General features: G+C 36.5%; 1 protein-coding gene across 1 annotated transcript in view; it reads left to right on the top strand.

The window, feature by feature from the left end:
- Nucleotides 1–18316, top strand: part of Dhx15 (DEAH-box helicase 15) — a 42075-nt gene that overhangs the window by 4831 nt on the left and 18928 nt on the right. Inside the window, exons 2-5 of the mRNA XM_021162456.2 lie at nt 840–1275; nt 4533–4726; nt 15620–15779; nt 17004–17222. Of these exons, the coding sequence (XP_021018115.1) occupies nt 840–1275; nt 4533–4726; nt 15620–15779; nt 17004–17222 (1009 nt within the window). The remainder of the gene's footprint in view (nt 1–839; nt 1276–4532; nt 4727–15619; nt 15780–17003; nt 17223–18316) is intronic.

The following is an 18316-nucleotide window of genomic DNA, read 5'->3' as shown; positions in this document are numbered from 1 at the left end:
TTTAGCTGTGTTCTGTTTAAGGTCTTTACTGTTGCTCCCCCATTAAATTGTGGAGAGTGAGTGCTCTTTCTTGGTCTGGTGTACTGATATTTAGGTCACAGAAAATGGACTTTATGTATTGTATGTTAAGAGCAATGACAGGTTTAGGGGTTTGTTTTTGTCAAATCTCCATATTGCCTCATTAATTTAGTCTGGGTCGCCAAACCTTATGGCAACTTATGGTATATGAGCTGATCTGAAATGAAGTTAGAATGAGTGAGCAAACAGGTTTCTTCCATCACTAACTACTCAGACCACCTTCAGATGCAACTCAAAGCCATATTGTTGTATTTTAAAATTTCTCCATTAGGAATATATGTAGTAGATATCAGAAATGACTGCTTAAAATAAGTTCAGAAAAGTGAATTACTTAGTTTTTAAAACAATTCTGTATTTTGTGAATGTTTTTAATTTGACTACATTTCATTTCAATTGATCCAGGTATTCACAGAAATCCCCTTGCTTCTGTCTCCCAAGTGCAGGGTTTTTAAAGGTGTATGCCACTATACCCATTTTCAGGTGTCCTTTTCATTGTTGTTTTGTTTTTTTTTAATTACCTTGTGTTTTGTGTTGAGGATGTGTCTTGTGTATTCAGTTAAGACTGTCAGACTTGGGAGCTGAGCTATTGTGGTGGCCTATGGTTCAGTGGCTATTATGCTTAAGGTTTTAGAAGGATGGAACTAGAGACTTGGTAGTAAAGAGTGTTTATGCTGGTATGTAAAGAATCTGGGAATAATTTTTAATAACTAATTGATGTTTTTGAAATCACTCTGATTTCTAAATTTTTGTATTATTTCTAGGAAAGACCGGGAACGAGATCGGGATAGAGAGGACCGATCTAAAGATCGTGACCGAGAACGTGATAGAGGAGACAGAGAACGGGAGAGGGAAAAAGAAAAGGAAAAAGAATTGAGAGCTTCCACCAATGCTATGCTTATCAGTGCTGGATTGCCACCTTTAAAAGCTTCTCATTCAGCTCACTCAACCCACTCGGCTCATTCAACACATTCTACACATTCTGCCCACTCAACACACACTGGACACACAGGACACACATCACTTCCGCAGTGCATTAATCCATTTACCAACCTGCCCCATACTCCTCGATATTATGATATTCTAAAGAAACGACTTCAGCTCCCTGTATGGGAATACAAGGATAGATTTACAGATATTCTTGTTAGACATCAGTCATTTGTACTTGTTGGTGAGACTGGGTCTGGTAAAACAACACAGGTGAGTTGTTAAATACCATGGTAAATACGTTATGTGCATGTTTAAACTTAAGATGCTGATTGGGTCTTGGTGGTTTTCTGTTGTCTGTCAACTCATTTCCAGTTGTCTGTCTTGTAGAGTACCTCGAAGAAAGGTGCTTTGATGAGTACTTTTTAGTGACTTTAAGAGTGTGATTCAAGTAGAGAGGGTTTAGTTTTTTCTGAGTCCACATAGGAAAAAACTGGTATATTCTCATCTTGTAAGTATGGCAGGATAATTTCCAACACATTTTACCCCGGGACAATACAGACTTAGAAATACAAAGTTTGTTTTCTAGAGCTTGAGTAGAGAGATCTGAACAATTGGAGCAGTTGCTTCTACTCCAAGTATTTGTTAGAACATTTTGAATTATGTGAATAGTGTAAAAAACTTGAAATTGCCAGTCGTGATAATGCATACCTTTTAATTCCAGCATTTAGGAATCAGATAGGCAAGTCTCTGAATTCAAGGTCAGTTTTATCTATATAATGAGATCCTTTCTTACAAGAAGAAAATGATTAGAAACGCTATAAGGTACAAAGTGTGGTTGTAACCTGCATCCATCTGCCTCTAGCATATAGTACTAAACACTGTTAAATGTGTCTCATCAGGTGCCCAGTTTTTAAACATGAACAAGTCGATCTTGTTGATAGACATGCAGCCTGTTTTATATTTTGTATATTATTGCATCTATTTATGTGTGTATGTTTGTGTATGGATGCACCCATGCCGTAGCACATGTGTGGCAATCAATAACTTAGAGTTATTGTTCATCCTATGGGTATTGAGAATTGAACTCAGGTTGTTAGCCTTAATGGCCAGTGCCTTTAACTCCCTGAGCTGACATACCGACCTCAGGCTTTGTCTAATGACTTCAGGGATAAGTATGTTTGTAGATTTTGAAATGGCTAGATTTATTACAGTTGTACTCCATGTAGCTAAATCTTCTTTCCTCATGGAGCATAGCAAATTACTCTTGAAACATCTATAAACTTTGGTTATATCCCTGAACTGTTAATCTGATGGTTGAATGAAGTACTTGTGGATTTAATAGGCACTTGGAAAGCCATTAGTTAAAAAAGTTTCGTCTTGACTACAAAAGTTGCTGGACATGTTAGAAATTTCTAAAATTCAGGAAGATACCGAAATTAACTTTATAATTGTCTATTTTAATATGCAAAGATAAAAGGCATTTATTGGCTTACTCTTTACGTTTTTATGAATGTAGGGTAAACATTTATAGTTGGCACATGCTGTTAAGCAAGTACTTATCACTGACCTGTATGTTCAGGAACACCCCCCCCCCCCCCCTTTTTTTTTTAAAGGAAGGATCTTGCTATGTAGTCTGTCTAGGCTTGCTTTTAGTTTACTGTCCTGCTGCCTGAACCTGAGTCTGGCTTAGGATTTTTTTTTTTTTTTTTAATTATGTGCTATGATCAAAGTTGAGTATTTCATAGAGACATTTTGATATTGTAGCAACCAAAAATATTAAGACTCAATTGAGGGACAACTTGATGCTAATAAGAGCTCAAACTTTTAGCTGTGGATGATGACACCTTTAATTTCAGCATGTGAGAGGCAGAGGCAGGGCAGTTTGAGGGCAGCTTGGTATACAGAGAGACCCTGTATCAAACCCTTAACTTAAATTTAATGTGTTGAACTCTTGTAAAAAAAGATTCATGAGAATGTAGCTTTAACTTTATTAATATCAGTAGAATTTTAAATTATTTCACGTGCTATTAATAATCTTTGTTTAGTTAGTGTTTTTTGGAAAGTCAATCCATATGTATTTTTCATGCTTTTCCATTTTAAGTTTTTTTAAAAATAAAATAGCTGCATTGAAGGTAGTTTGCATTGAACAGGTGGACAAACATATAAAGAGAGCCAAGTGCTGTCTATTAAGGTGGAAACTAGAATTGGGAATATGTAAAATATGTACTCTACTAGAAAAGTTTTGTCTGAAGAAAATTCGATGTGGGAAAAAATTCAAGTTTATACAAGATGGGTTTTCATTAGGAATTAATATGTAAATCTGTTACTTTCTCATTAGTTATTTTAAGAGTACAAAGAACTTTTAAAAGTTTGAGATCTGTCAAATTAACCAAAATGAAATTAAGTCATTCATTTCATTGGAATGGATTTTTTTTTTAAATCTGAACAGCTTTAAGAATTTTTAATCTGCTAGTCAGTGCTTTGAATTTCACAATAGATCATCACTTTTTACCTTTGTTTGGAGGAGGGTTGGTGAAATGAAGGTAGATCCTTAAAGCTTTCCTAGGAAAGCACTATGTTGGTTTCCAGAACTAGGAAGATAGTTTTCTTCATTTAGGCCCTTGAAAGACATACACTGTTTTCTTTTGAGAAAAAGTATAATTGTTTCCCCTTTGAGTTATTTGTTTTATGCATGAACTAGCCCTAATTGCAAAAGTAATGTAAATTATATAACAATATATCAGCTAACATTTCTCATCAGATGTCATCATATCAATTCTGAAATCCAAGCCTTGTACATCCTTTAGGGTTTCAGAAGCTTTGATGAGGCAGATCTAGGTACTTGTAGTGGAGGATTCTTACTGAAGATCGTGAACATTTACATCTTCCTGTTCAATTAAATGGCTAGAGCACTAAACCATGAGAGAAGCCCTTCCTGTCTACATAGTGTAGTAAATAGGTCACCATAATGACCCATCTTGAGCTTCACATTTTCTTTTCCCTTTTCTCTTGGCTGCTGTTCTCAATCCTTTTGAACTTGAGGGTGGCGATTTTGATAACTTTTAAGATGGTATCTAAGGTGCTGTCACCATGCATCCTATTGCTCCTGAGGAAAAGTTAACAGTGTTAGGATGACCTTTTGATGGCTTGCAGTTTATATACTTGTGCCTACATTTTTATAATTAAAAATGTGGTTTTCAAAAGTGTACATTGCTATATTTAAAGGATCGAATTTAAATTGGATGTTTTTTCTGTTGCTTAGAAAATACTAATGGTACAAGCGGTACTGTTGAGCACATTGAGCATAGTCTGAGGAGACCTTGTCTTCCCAGAGTGTGATCAGGTTACATCTGTGCTGCGTATGATCCCTTCTGCCTTAGAGGGCTCATGGTATTGGAACTGGAGTCATAACTTCTTTGCATAATTGAATTTTGCTTTAAATAATTAGAATAAAATAATAATATTAGATACATATAGTTTGTATGCAGGCAGAGTACAAATAATTTAAATGTGAAATTATTTCATAGATACCACAGTGGTGTGTGGAGTATATGCGATCCTTGCCAGGACCCAAAAGAGGAGTTGCCTGTACACAGCCCAGGAGAGTGGCTGCAATGAGTGTGGCTCAGAGAGTTGCTGATGAGATGGACGTGATGTTAGGCCAGGAAGTTGGATACTCCATTCGATTTGAAGACTGCAGTAGTGCAAAAACCATTCTTAAGTAAGTACTCTATCTTTAAAATGGATACTACTCTAGTCGTAGTTTTTTGTTGTTGTTTTTGTTTTTTTTCCATTAGTTAAGGAGTTTTACTAATGGAATTACCACTTTTAAAATACAAGGAAGTGGACATGCTAGGCGATGACTAATTAGTGTTTTTTCTTGGTGGTAATATATTTAGCTCTTCAATAGATATTCTGCTTCAGTTATGTGGTGCTATATCATCTGTGAAATGTTACTAATAGCATAAAAGGTGATAAAAGGTAAAGTGTTAGTAAAAGTTACTTTTAGGACAAATGTGATAGGAGTGGGATATGATTTATGGGTAAGGGAAATTGTGTAGTTCTTGCTATGAGTGAGCTCATGGGGGAATCTTGTTCTGTAATAAAGTATTTATACTATCTCAAGGTCCTACTTCTTTATACCTGCTATGCTCTTGTAGCTTATTTACATAGTTGTTCTCTGTTTTAGAGTTAACATTCTGCTGAAGTAGTGAATTTGTTGTCCAACAAATCTTACTTTCTCCTGCTGTTTATGTATCCACATTATAGACATTTAGTCAGTTTTAGAAATAACTTGGTCACAGTACAGTTTTCAGTTGTAAAAACAACTTGGACTGCATGGTCAGTGACTTGAACCTGTGGTGTGGATATGCCCTATAGGATGATAAATGAGATTGATTGGAGTAGCAAAAATGGTAGAGTAGCATAGTATGAGATTCTGTATCCACCATCTTCAGTCTTTTGATTCATCTGTATTTGAGCATTGATCTGTTATTTTTTTAGCTAATATTTCACTTTTTAAAAAATAGTTCTTTCTGGGCAGTGGTGGCGCACACCTTTAATCCCAGCACTTGGGAGGCAGAGGCAGGCAGACTTTTGAGTTCCAGGACAGCCAGGGGCTATACATAGAAACCCTGTCTTTAAAAAAAAAAATTTCTTGGGTGCGTTTCATTTGAACTTCATAATTTTTAATATGATTTGCTTATGGTTTTTTCCTTCCTTTCTTTCCCCCCTCCCTTCCCCTCTTTCTTTCTTCCTTTCTTTTCCTTGCCCTTCCCTTTCCCCTTTTCCTCCTTTTCTTTCCTTTCCCTTTCCCTTTCCCCTTTCCCTTTTCCTTTCCTTTCCCCTTTCCCCTTTCCCCTTTCTCCTTTCCTTTTTCCTTTCCTTTTTCCTTTCCTTTTTCCTTTCCTCTTTCCTTTCCTCTTTCCTTTCCTCTTTCCTTTCCTCTTTCCTTTCCTCTTTCCTTTCCTCTTTCCTTTCCTCTTTCCTTTCCTCTTTCCTTTCCTCTTTCCTTTCCTCTTTCCTTTCCTCTTTCCTTTCCTCTTTCCTTTCCTCTTTCCTTTCCTCTTTCCTTTCCTCTTTCCTTTCCCCTTTCCTTTCCCCTTTCCTTTCCCCTTTCCTTTCCCCTTTCCTTTCCCCTTTCCTTTCCCCTTTCCTTTCCTTTCCCCTTTCCTTTCCCCTTTCCTTTCCCCTTTCCTTTCCCCTTTCCTTTCCCCTTTCCTTTCCTTTCCTTTCCTTTCCTTTCCTTTCCTTTCCTTTCCTCTTTCCTTTCCTCTTTCCTTTCCTCTTTCCTTTCCTCTTTCCTTTCCTCTTTCCTTTCCTCTTTCCTTTCCTCTTTCCTTTCCTCTTTCCTTTCCTCTTTCCTTTCCTCTTTCCTTTCCTCTTTCCTTTCCTCTTTCCTTTCCTCTTTCCTTTCCCCTTTCCTTTCCCCTTTCCTTTCCCCTTTCCTTTCCCCTTTCCTTTCCCCTTTCCTTTCCCTTTCCTTTCCCCTTTCCTTTCCTTTCCTTTCCTTTCCGAGACAGGGTTTCTCTGTGTAGCCCTGGCTGTTCTGGAACTCACTCTGTAGACCAGGCTGGCCTTGAACTCAGAAATCCGCCTGCCTCTGCCTCCTGAGTGCTGGGATTAAAGGTGTGCGCCACCACGCCCGGCATAAAGTCCACTCAAAGTCTGTAAGATGCAGATATCAAGGACTTGAAAATAAAGGACAATTTTTTTTTTTTTGCTTATCTTTAAAAGGAGTATCTTTTCAACATTTGACTACGTACCAAATTTTTCTAAATAAGCTACAGTTAAGGGGATTAAAAGTTTGGATTTTTGAGAAAGTTACAAGCCATATTAATAGCGTGTGTGATAGAAAGTAGAGAAAGGATAGACTTTCAAAAGATGAATCTTGTCAAAGACTCAGTCTGTTTATAAAGAGTAACAAACAGGTGCACTAGTTCACAGTGAAAGCATTTTTGACACTGTCATATTTTCTTATTAAGCAGTTCACAGAAATTGTTATTAAGCTTTAAAAATTATTCTAGATTAGGTAAGCTTATTGCTATCCTACAATCTGCACACTATCCATTAAAACTAATCTGGTATTGTTAATTGAATTGGGAATGGGTATATTTTTTATTTTCTTCAAGGAGAGAAAAATTGTAATGCAACTCTTAGTAGGAAATGTGCTAGTGGTAGTTTTAATTGATAGGACTGCTTCATTAAGAAGTGTTGTAAAAGTACCTGGATATATTTGCATTAACTCAGTGAGAACCCAGATAGTAAAAATTGGTAAAGCCTAACATGAAGGTCAGTTGTGTACTGAGTAGGAAGAATGTGTGCGTAGACAGGTCTTTACCCTGCATTAGCTACTTTTCTATCTAGAAATTAAAGTGTTTGCATATTTATCCAATAGTCAAAGGAACTTTTAATACAAAAGGATAGTAGAGAAGACTGAATTTTAAAGATTTTTCTTGGGTATCTCAGAATTTAGACAGTATGAGGGCTACATTTGTGTGTCTTTAAAATTAGTCCTACATAGTACCCATAATATACTTTCAATGTTTGAGACCCATTACATTCTACATTAGATATTGTGCTGTTTGCAGCGGATTTGATCTTGTACAAATTAGTCAACATGAAACTTAATGAGAAAAATCAGACATAGCATCAAGGAAGCTAAAGAAACAGTCCAGTTTGAAAACTAGTGGGCTAAGGATAAATGCCACTGTGACAGTTATGATTCATCGTGATGTTTAGAAGATGACATTGATATATAATACTATTGCTATGGATTGAAGAACTTAGTATGAATTGTAACAAATCTTAGAACGTTTCTCCGTTTATTTTCAGGGAACAGATGACTTTGAAAGGGAACAGTTTGATATTCATATCTGTAGGAAAAATATTTTGGAGTTGAGTTTGTAGCTAATACTACTGGTTGTTGAGGCAATAAGACTTTTTTCCTCCAGCTGCACAATAGAAGTAGCTTGATATTGAGGAAACCCAGTTATTTACCAAGAAATAGCACTGTAGCCATTAAACAGTGCTTTATGTATTGAACAATGTAGTAAGAAATTAATCTGGTTTATAGCTCTCAAGAGCAAATATAAACACAAAGTTTCAGATATCTGAAGCAGAACATGTTTATATGGAAGAATTAACTTCAGGGATCACAATTGATGGAGAAACTGGTTTGGTTCTTGGTGGTGGTGTGGAGTCTAACCCAGGACCTTAATGCTAGCTTGTGAGGCAGGTGGTTTTTACCAGTGAGCTCTGTTTCAGTCTTGTCGACGTTTTCAGTCTAAGATCCAGTTGAAGCAAATAGAAAGATTCAGGTATATGGTCAAAGAATTCCAGGCTTATGGGATAGTGTCCTCCCCACCCCCACCCCACCCCCCGTTTTCTTTGTTCCCTTAAGGGAAAGGTTAGCCGTTAAATATGTGTGTAGGTTTGAGCATGGCCCGTGGCACATGTGTGAGTATATATCAGAACAACTTACGGTTCTCTATTGTGTGTGTGTGCATGCTGTTTTGAGACAGGGTCTCTATCGTCCTACCTGTCCTGGTTTTTGCTTTAGAAATTAGGATTGCCTAGAGCTGAGTTCTACCTGAGCTTCCTGACCATGTGGAACAGTTAAGTGTTTTGCTTGAGAAAGTACCACAGTTATTTTGTCTTTAATAAAACTTTTCAAGCATTGAACAAACTTACATAAGCATTTCTATGCCAGATTACTCTAAGTTATTAAAGAACTAAATTATGGACACAGTATAAGATCAGAGGTGGCATTTTAAATCTGTCTTGCTTAGTGGAGCTAAAAATTTGGGAGAGAATTTGAGTCTGTTTCCTATGCCTGCCTTGTATGTGGAACTTGGTGGGTTCTTCCCTTCTCCACTTATAAGGAAGTCAAATGGGCAATAGAGGAGTGTGTAGCTTGTGACGACAAGAATCTTGAAGAATGTTTAGCAAAATTATGAAAAGGGGAAGATTTCACTAAAGGGCCTTTATCTTTAAGGTTCTGTTGAAGCAGAGCATGGCGATCTAGTGATTTATGTAATTTCCTTTTCATTCTGAATCTTTATTGGTTATCTTATTAACTTTAATTTGGGAATTTTAAAGGAGACTCCATCTGGAGTTGGTATATAAAACAAAGTATTGATTTTGGAGGGATATGAGTTTGTTCTGTTAACTACTGTTCTGATACTCTACTGAGAATTTTATCTGTTATGTAATTTGAGGTTAAGCTGCAAGGAAGCCAAGAAAAGGTAAAGACAGGAAGCCACAGTTGAAATATGAGAGGGAAAATGAATAACAGACTTGAACTTCATTGTATAAACTGTCACATGTAAACCCTGAAGGAAATACATTTGTAACACAAAGTATTTTTATACAATCTAGGTAAAAAAAAATTTGTAGAATTGTTTTAATATAAAAGGTAGGCATTCTTCATAGGCAAGAACATGAAAGAAGTCAAAAGATCCTACCAAGCAAAATAGAAACACTTCTCAGTAAGGCTGTTGGTGGTAGGGAACATTTAAGGTTGGTACCCAGAGTATTGTGATGTAGTACCTGGCAAATTTAATACTGAAGTGCTAGCTGTGTAAGAACTTAGAGTCTGGAGCAATAGCCAACAGGGCACAGTGATTTAACAGATGGGGAATTTGAGTACCATGATGATGCCTCTATCCTAGGGTCTTGAGTTGGGTCTCAGCCTTGTCATTAGTGTGATAATTAGTTGCAAGTTTTCAGAGAAAGGGCTGATAACTGCCTCAAGGATTCTGAGTATGTTGATCTGTGTACAGTCATGATATACTGACACTCTAGATTAATAGCGTGTAGTCAACATGGCTTTGCTGGTGGTAGTGGTAGTAGTACATTTCTAGCTTGATACATCATAGGATCTTACTAACCAGCGTTAGTTTGAATGAAAATGGCTTCCATGGGATCAAATATTTGAGCGCTTGGTTCCCAGTTGAACTGTTTGGGTAGGACTCTTCCCAGGAGTCTTCTCGGAGATGTGTCAATAGGGTGGGTGGGTCATTGTCTGTTTCTGTCTCCCCAGCTTCCAGGTGATAGCAAGGTAAGATTTGAGCTACTGTGTCAGTACCTTGCCTGCTGCCATCCTCCCTGTTCATCCTCCCTGACACTCAGATTAATAGTGTGTAGTCAGCATTCTGAAACTGAAAACAAACCTCCAAAAAAGTTGCCTTGGTCTTGGGGTCTTCTCACAATAAGGAAAGTAACTAATTTAAACTAATTTAAAAGGAAAGTAACTAATTTAAACTAATTTAAAAGGACCTTAAGAAAGCAGTTCTATGTAACACAATAATTGAAATGCAGTTGTGGAGTGTTAGCATGAATTAAAATTTGATGTTTGTCATTGTGGAATGAATGTAGGCAAATACGCTTAGGGCTTGAGATAAGAGGTTTTTACAGGTCTGCTACTATAAGCCACAATTGTACAATTTAAAAGTAATTTATAGTAGTAAGCGCCATTCTTATTGAAGTATAGTGTGTAAGCTAAATGGTTTAGTTTGATCTTTGTGTTCTAAGGTTGGAGAGTAAAGAATAATTGGCGGGGCCTAGCAAACACAGGAGTGGATGTTCACAGTCAGCTATTGGATGTATCACAGGGCTCCCAATGGAGAAGCTAGAGAAAGTACCCAAGGAGCTAAAGGGATCTGCAACCCTATTGTTGGAACAACATGATGTACTAACCAGAACCCTGGAGCTCTTGTCTCTAGCTGCATATGTATCGAAAGATGGCCTAGTCGGCCATCAATGGAAAGAGAGGCCCATTGGACTTGCAAACTTTATATGCCCCAATATAGGGGAATGCCAGGGCCAAAAGAATGGGAATGGGTGGGTAGGGAAGTGGGGGGCGCTATGGGGGACTTTTGGGATAGTATTGGAAATGTAATTGAGGAAAATATGTAATAAAAATATTAAAAAAAAAAAGAAGTGACAGAAATTTGGGGGTGGTCATTTGAGTCACTAGGGGCATACCCTATTATAAGACTAGGGCATCTTGGCCCTTTTGTTTCTCTGTCACAAGGTGAGCAGTTTTGGTTTTGGTCTGCTATATACTCCTGCCACAGTGTGTCAACACAGACTGAAACCTTTAATGCTGTGAGCCAAAAATAAACTCATTTTATTGCTGTAAAAAAAAAAAAAAAAAAAAAAAGAATAATTGGTTAGTTGAATATTTAAGCACCTGACTGAAATATAGTTACTTTTCAAGTGGAATTCTTCTTTTTTTTTCTTTTTAATCTGTATGCTGGCAATGTGCTGTGCTGCTTTTAGAGGTCAGAAGTTGGTTTTTCTAATCATTAGCATGAATTCAGGTCCTTAGGTTTACAAGGGAAATTCTTTTTGCACCCTGAAAATAGAATTCTGTTGACTTTTATCAATGTAAGCTAACTTGATTATCTACTTATTTCTACTATTTATGCACTTGCAAAAAACTACTTGTAGAAGGCTCGCTTTGAGGACTTGCTTTGTTTGCACAGCAACTGTTGGAGAAAATACTGCATAGAAAGTACAACTCAACTTTCTGTCGTGCTGTTCTAAAAGTACAAAGTATTGCCTTTAGAGTTGGGAGTTGTGAAAGTATTTAAATAATTTGGTTTTTGTTTGTTTGCAGTTATTAAATTTTAAGGCTTTTTCTTGATTAGATGTCTTAAATTTGAAGCATAGGCTAAATATACGAGACATAACAAAACTGTTGTGGTGTGTTGGGGTGTGTCTGGGCTAAGCATTTCAGCCAAGGATGAATGTGTATGTATGTATATATGCCACAAAGGGGTTTGATGATTCTTCCTGGTTTTTGCTTTGTTTTATTAGAACATTAAGGTACTTAAAATGTTGTATATTTCATTTTTAGATGAGCACACATCTAGTATTTCTCACTGTAACTGATAATTTGCTTTACTGTTGTAATTTATTCTTTTTTTTTAAGCTTTTTTTTGTAAAGCTTTATTAATTCAGTTTATATGAATACACACCAGAAGAGGGCATCGGTTCCCATTACAGGTGGTTGTGAGCCACCATGTGGTTGCTGGGAATTGAACTCGGAACCTCTGGAAGGGCAGTCAGTGTTTTTAACAGCTGAACCATCTCTCCACCCCCCACCCCTGTTGAATTTATTCTTGTCAGATTGAACTTGATCCTGTGAAAATTACCAAGAAATATTTTTTGATATACTGAGCTACCTTGAAAATTGGTAATGTTACCTGTTATTAAGATAAAAAATTCTTCTGAAGACTTAAAGATCATTTCGAGTGACCAGTTTATAATGGAGATAGTTAATTGATAGGTTCTGGATGTAGACACTGAGATTATCAACTATCCAAACGTTGTTTGTTGGATATATCTATAACATAACCAGGGACTATAGACTGTTTTTAAAGAGTTTCAGTATTATTAAATATTAAAAATTTAATAACTATCTCCTTGTAAAACTTTTATTCATATTTTAAGGTTTGCTTGAAGTTTTTATTTAATGCTGTAAGTATTTTAAATTAACCTATCAGAAGTCCTATGTTTTAGTACATAGATAAGCTACGGTAAAGTTGAACAACTACCCAAGATTTGGGGACTGTCTTTATTATAGATCTGTTTCTGCTAAATGAAAGCCGTTTTTGTTTTGTTGTGTGAATTGTTGTCATCCAGATTTTTTTCAATAGCTACATGATGTATAATAAAGAATATAAAAATAGAGTTGACATGTTGGGTTTGCATTTGTGAAAATGAAAATTAAAAATAATCTAGGAAAAAAACTTGGTTTTCCTTCCTAAACTGTAAAACTTGATGTAAGATTGGCATTCTGGCTGGGCGTGGTGGTGCATGCCTTTAATCCCAGTACTTGGGAGGCAGAAGCAGGCGGATTTCTGAGTTCGAGGCCAGCCGGTCTACAGAATGAGTTCCAGGACAGCCAAGGCTACACAAAGAAACCCTGTCTCGAAAAACCAAAAAAAAAAAAAAAAAAAAAAAGATTGGCATTCTGTTATTCTGTTATGTTTTGTATATCTAGAAATTAAAATATGTAGGAAAATGTTCAGAGTTACATGAAAATACTAGGCTAATTTATATTAAAGACTTCAGAATTCACACAGATGCTTGTGTACTGAAACCAGTCCTGCAAGGACACCATATTCAAAGATGACAATGTCTTTCAGAAATCTCAGTTCTGTATTATTTAAAGAATTGCATTCTATAAACTTGTTTATGTTCGTAAATCAGTGTATTTTTTTTTTTTTATTTTTGTTTTTGGGTTTTTGTTTTTTTTTTTTTGGTTTTTTGAGACAGGGTTTCTCTGTAGCCCTGGCTGTCCTGGAACTCACTTTGTAGACCAGACTGGCCTCGAACTCAGAAATCCACCTGCCTCTGCCTCCCGAGTGTTTTTCTCTTTGCCGTGACCATAAACCAGACAAACAATATAAGGGAAAAAGCTTATTTGGGCTTACCTTTTAAGAAGTGGTGGGGTACATCATGAAAAAGAATGCATAGTGGTTAGAAGTGTGAGGTGGCTGATCATAATCTGTCTGCAGTGGAGTAGCACAGCAGAAGTAACACTCAGGTGGTTTCTAATCTAGGATGTCAGCCTATGGCATATTTGCACCCACATCTTGAGTGGGTCCTCCCGCCTCCCCGCTTTAAAGTTTCTGGAAACACCTTCATTGGCACACCCAGTTTGTTTTTATTATCTCTCATTAGTTAGGGATAGCTTACATACAGTTTATTGGTCTATGTTATTTGTATATATTTGTTGAAACAAACAAGCTAGGCTAGGGCTATTCAACAATTTTGACTTTGTGTTTATTTTATTAAATAATTATGATTGGAAGCCTGTTCAAGTTACTTGTAATATGCTAGCTTTGAAACTTTCTTATAAATTGAGGTACATCTTAGAATCAGTTGAAGTCTTGTAATTGATAGGAGTTTGGTGTTTGTCATTTTCTGTGAATATTTGATACTGATCTAGTTTTGTGTCTCATTTTAAATACATAGTGATTTTTTTGAAATAACAGAATTAATTTGCTAATTAAAATGCTTTCAGAAATACAGGGTTTCTTATTGAAAGACTAGCAATTGATAGTCCAGGAATGTGTAGAAACAGTTTTGAGGTGTAATAGGTATTTGAGCAAATATTGTTGAAATAAGAACCACTTCTTTCATGTCCCCCTAAAAGTTAAACCAAGAGTTTTGTGTACTTAAGGCATTTACTTGGTCACTGGATTGCCTAGCTTGTGTCAGTAGCTCATCTGAAAATAATTATTGCACAATGCCCCCAAAAAGATGAAAAATTTCAAGGCATCAAGAAGCCATAGTGTGGCTTATCAGGTACCAGGCTGGTTTGTTATGACATTGTTTTATTGATAGTGAGTTTTTCTTTTATGTTCTTAAAATAAAATCTTGGAGTTGATTCCAGAAATAGTGATGGTTTATTTTGAAAAGAACAGTGTAGAAACACAAGCTGTATAAATAGGGACCAGGTATGATGACTCTTGCCAGCACGCAAGAGTCTTAAGTCAGCTAGAGCTATATAAGTAAGTCCTTGCTCCCAAATCGACTCACATGCATATAAATATAGTGAAGATGTACTTGTGTGCCAAATGTTTTAAAAAACTTAGAATTACTCTTAGAGTAAATAAAGAGGGGTTCACTGTGTTGTCTGCTGAACTGCTTCAAGAGATGGTATAAACTGAAGTTAAGTTGATTTATGAAAGATTAGGTATGGTTAGATTACAGGACAAAGAACCAAAATTAAGTTGTAAATAATGGCTTTGGATTTTTGTTACGTCACTTAAATTTTTAAGTACAATAATCGGCTTTTATTTAACTGACCATGAACTGTGACGTTAGCGTCTTAAGGCATACTGTGCCAAACTTAAGAATCTGTTCTGTATTAGTGACAGCACTGGCCAGAATGGAATGGACAGTGACCTAAACAATGTTTTACAAACCACCCTTGATCTGATACTGACTCTTCTGTAATGGTTGGATTCCATATTAACTGCCTTCTCTGAAGCCATTCGAAGCCTGGCTTTTTTTCTTTTTCGAGTCATCATTCAGTTTGATGTCATTTGCTTTTGATTTTACACCTAAGTATCAGTATTCTCACGGTGCTGATGCAGTCTTAGTCCCAGAGCCTTTATGAATGAACTCATTTTGTCCTTTAGGTCATTGTGTGCTGTCAGCTGTGTTACGTTATTGCCTTAAAAAATAGGGTTTCATTTTTACTCCCAAAATTTACATTTTGCATGTAGTAATATTTTAGTAGTGTGATGGCATGAAACAACTTAAAATGGTTTCTTTATTGGCTTGTTTTAAATGTGGTTTTTTTGTTGTTGTTGTTGTTTGTTATTTTTAAGGAATTTTTTAAAAGCATTTAAGTGACCAAATTTTAGCATTTGTGTGAAACCATGTGATCATTCTATCTACATCAACTGTGATTGGGTGTTGTATTATATTTCTCAGTATATTGTAGTATTTGGTAAGATTTTATGATAATACAACTTTTTAGTGTCTCTTTAAACTATTTAGAAGCTTAACTTTTATAATTTTTGCTTATGTTAGGATAGTTTTAAAATTACATAGATGATTTTGACCAATGTTGTCTTTGTGATTACAGGTATATGACTGATGGGATGCTACTTCGTGAAGCCATGAATGATCCCCTCCTGGAGCGTTATGGTGTGATAATTCTTGATGAGGCCCATGAAAGAACATTGGCTACAGATATTCTCATGGGTGTTCTAAAGGAAGTTGTAAGACAGAGATCAGATTTAAAGGTAAAGAAGTAACTTTTTAATTTTTTTCCCCTTCCCTTTCTCCCTCTGGCTCTGGCTCTGCTCACTCCAGCCCCGCTCAGTCTGGCCCATAGGTTCTTTATTTGTTTCTCATTATGGAAGTTGTGAAACCACCATGTGGTTGCTGGGATTTGAACTCATAACCTCCGAAAGAGCAATTGATGCTCTTAACCTCTGAGCCAAGTGTGTGCTTAGGTAGCATGTGCAGGAATGTGCACATAACTGGGTGCTTTCAGAAGCCAGACGTATTAAATTCCCTAGTATAACATGGGCCGTTAGCCCCAAAGAAACACTTGATTTTTTTGTTTGATTGCTTTTTGAGACTGGTTTCTCTATCTGCTAGCCCTGGCTCTCCTGGACTTGCTTTGTTGACCAGGCTGGCTTTGAACTTGAAGAGATTCCCTTAACTATGCCTTCCAAGTGATGGAATTAAAGGCCTTTGTCACTTGCTTACAGTCTTCTGTGAGTGTGGTAGCACCTTCTCGTAATACCAAGGCCAGGGAGGTAGATATGTGCAAATTTCTGTGCCTTGCTGGCCAACCAACCTAAAGACCAGATTTTTTTAGATTTTGAAAATAGCTGTGCCTAATTTAAGGCAAATTCCTATTTGGTCTATTGGATTTTATTAATATTGCAATGTATTAATTACATCAATAAAATAGAATTGTATCATTACATATTCCATATTAACTCTTTACTTACATGGTGAGAATGAGTGTATCCCTTACATAGACCTATGGATTGTTTATCACATATTCTAGTATTTTAAAATGTAAATAACTCAACTGCACTTTATTCCTTACTATGTTTTATTTTTGTTTTTTTTTTTTTTTTTAAACAGGATTTTGCTTTCTAACCCTGGCTGACTTGAACTCACACAATGATCCACCTATTTCTACCTCTTTTTGAGTGTTAGGGTTTAATGTGTGTGCCACTATACAGCCTGCATTTTATTTTTAATGTTTCTTTAAAGACTGTCTTTTTTTTTTTCCCAGGGATGGTGGTAAGACAAGGTCTCACTATGTAGCTCTGGCTTTCTTGAACTCAGATGTGCCTGCCTATGCCTCCCTAGTTCTGTTCTGGGATTAATGATGACATAGCATCATGCCCAGCCTTCAAAGCTGTCTTTATAGCTGATAATATATACTTATAGAACGGTAATTACTTTTTTTTTCCTTTGAGTAATTTTCTGTTTTCCTCCTGCAGGTTATAGTCATGAGTGCTACCCTAGATGCTGGGAAATTCCAGATTTACTTTGATAACTGTCCTCTCTTAACTATTCCTGGCCGAACACATCCTGTTGAGATTTTTTATACTCCAGAACCAGAGCGAGATTATCTTGAAGCAGCAATTCGGACAGTGATTCAAATACATATGTGTGAAGAGGAGGAAGGAGACCTTCTTCTTTTCTTGACTGGTCAAGAGGTATCATTTGCTTTATGTAATTTTTGTGTAGAAATGTCCATTAGCTAACAACTCTAAACTTAACATGACCGAGCTGGCTGTATTTTTCTCATCTCAGTCCTTCAGGTTTTCAGTGTAATTGTTTGAATATAGGCAATATTTAACCACCTCTTTTTTTGATGCTCATATTTAAAGGTTGAAGAAAAGTATACAGTTGAAATGGTAGATGGTTGTAAATCCCTTTAAGTATATGGGTGCCTTTGCAGTAGAAGGTCTGAGTCTTGTTCTAGAATGTCTGTCTCGAGTGTGGTCAGTAGGTTTCTGCTCTGCAGGAAGAGCATTTGTTAAAACAAGTTCTGGCTTCTGTTTAATAAGTTTTTTGAAGTAAGTGAAGTTTATTGTAGGGAGATAGAGTATCTGCAAGCTCCTTGCGTCATTAAAGCTGTGGGGTTGCTTTTCCAGAGAGGTGTTTTACAGTCCAGAAGATCCTCACTGTGATGCATGCGTATAACTGCACCTAAGCCGTGCTGTGGGAAATTGCTCTAATCTCATGCAAACCCAAGGCATGCCTCACTGCACCACAACCTGTTCTTTTTATTGTGTCCAACTCCTATAGAACTGCTAACTAGCTGATAGTTTGGCAGATGCCACTCAGTTAAGAGCTATGAATTTGGGATAATTTTTTAAATCCCTGGTTTTGTGGTGGTAGTTTGGTTTTTTTTTTTTTTTTGTCCCCCACCCCCTTGGTTTGTTTTTGAAATTGTCCTTATGATTTGTGTCTTTGGACATGGTTTTCTCAAAATACTATTTATCCTGTGAGTTTGAAATTTTTGTGTTCTCAGATTCCTGTGCATTGTTGAACATTTATCAGCATCCCAACCTTCCCATATTAGATGCAGCAGTACTTTTTAGGCAAAACCAGCAAAGACATTTAGATACTGCCAATGTCTTGGGGAACGGTATTAGTTAATTATCTTCCTGTGGAGATACACTCCCTTAGTTCTTCTGTGAGCTGAGGGGGTGTTGAAAATACAGGTTTCTGGTCTTCCCTCTTTTGATACTACTCAGCCTTTTTATGAAGTTAAAATGGAAATTTTTTTTATAAAACTTCTGAA

Source organism: Mus caroli, unplaced genomic scaffold (assembly GCF_978045245.1).
Source record: "Mus caroli unplaced genomic scaffold, Mus_caroli_1 scaffold_4, whole genome shotgun sequence".
Lineage (NCBI taxonomy): Eukaryota > Metazoa > Chordata > Mammalia > Rodentia > Muridae > Mus > Mus caroli.
The sequence above is the reverse complement of the archived record's forward strand: the minus strand, read 5'-3'. Positions and strand labels throughout refer to the sequence as shown.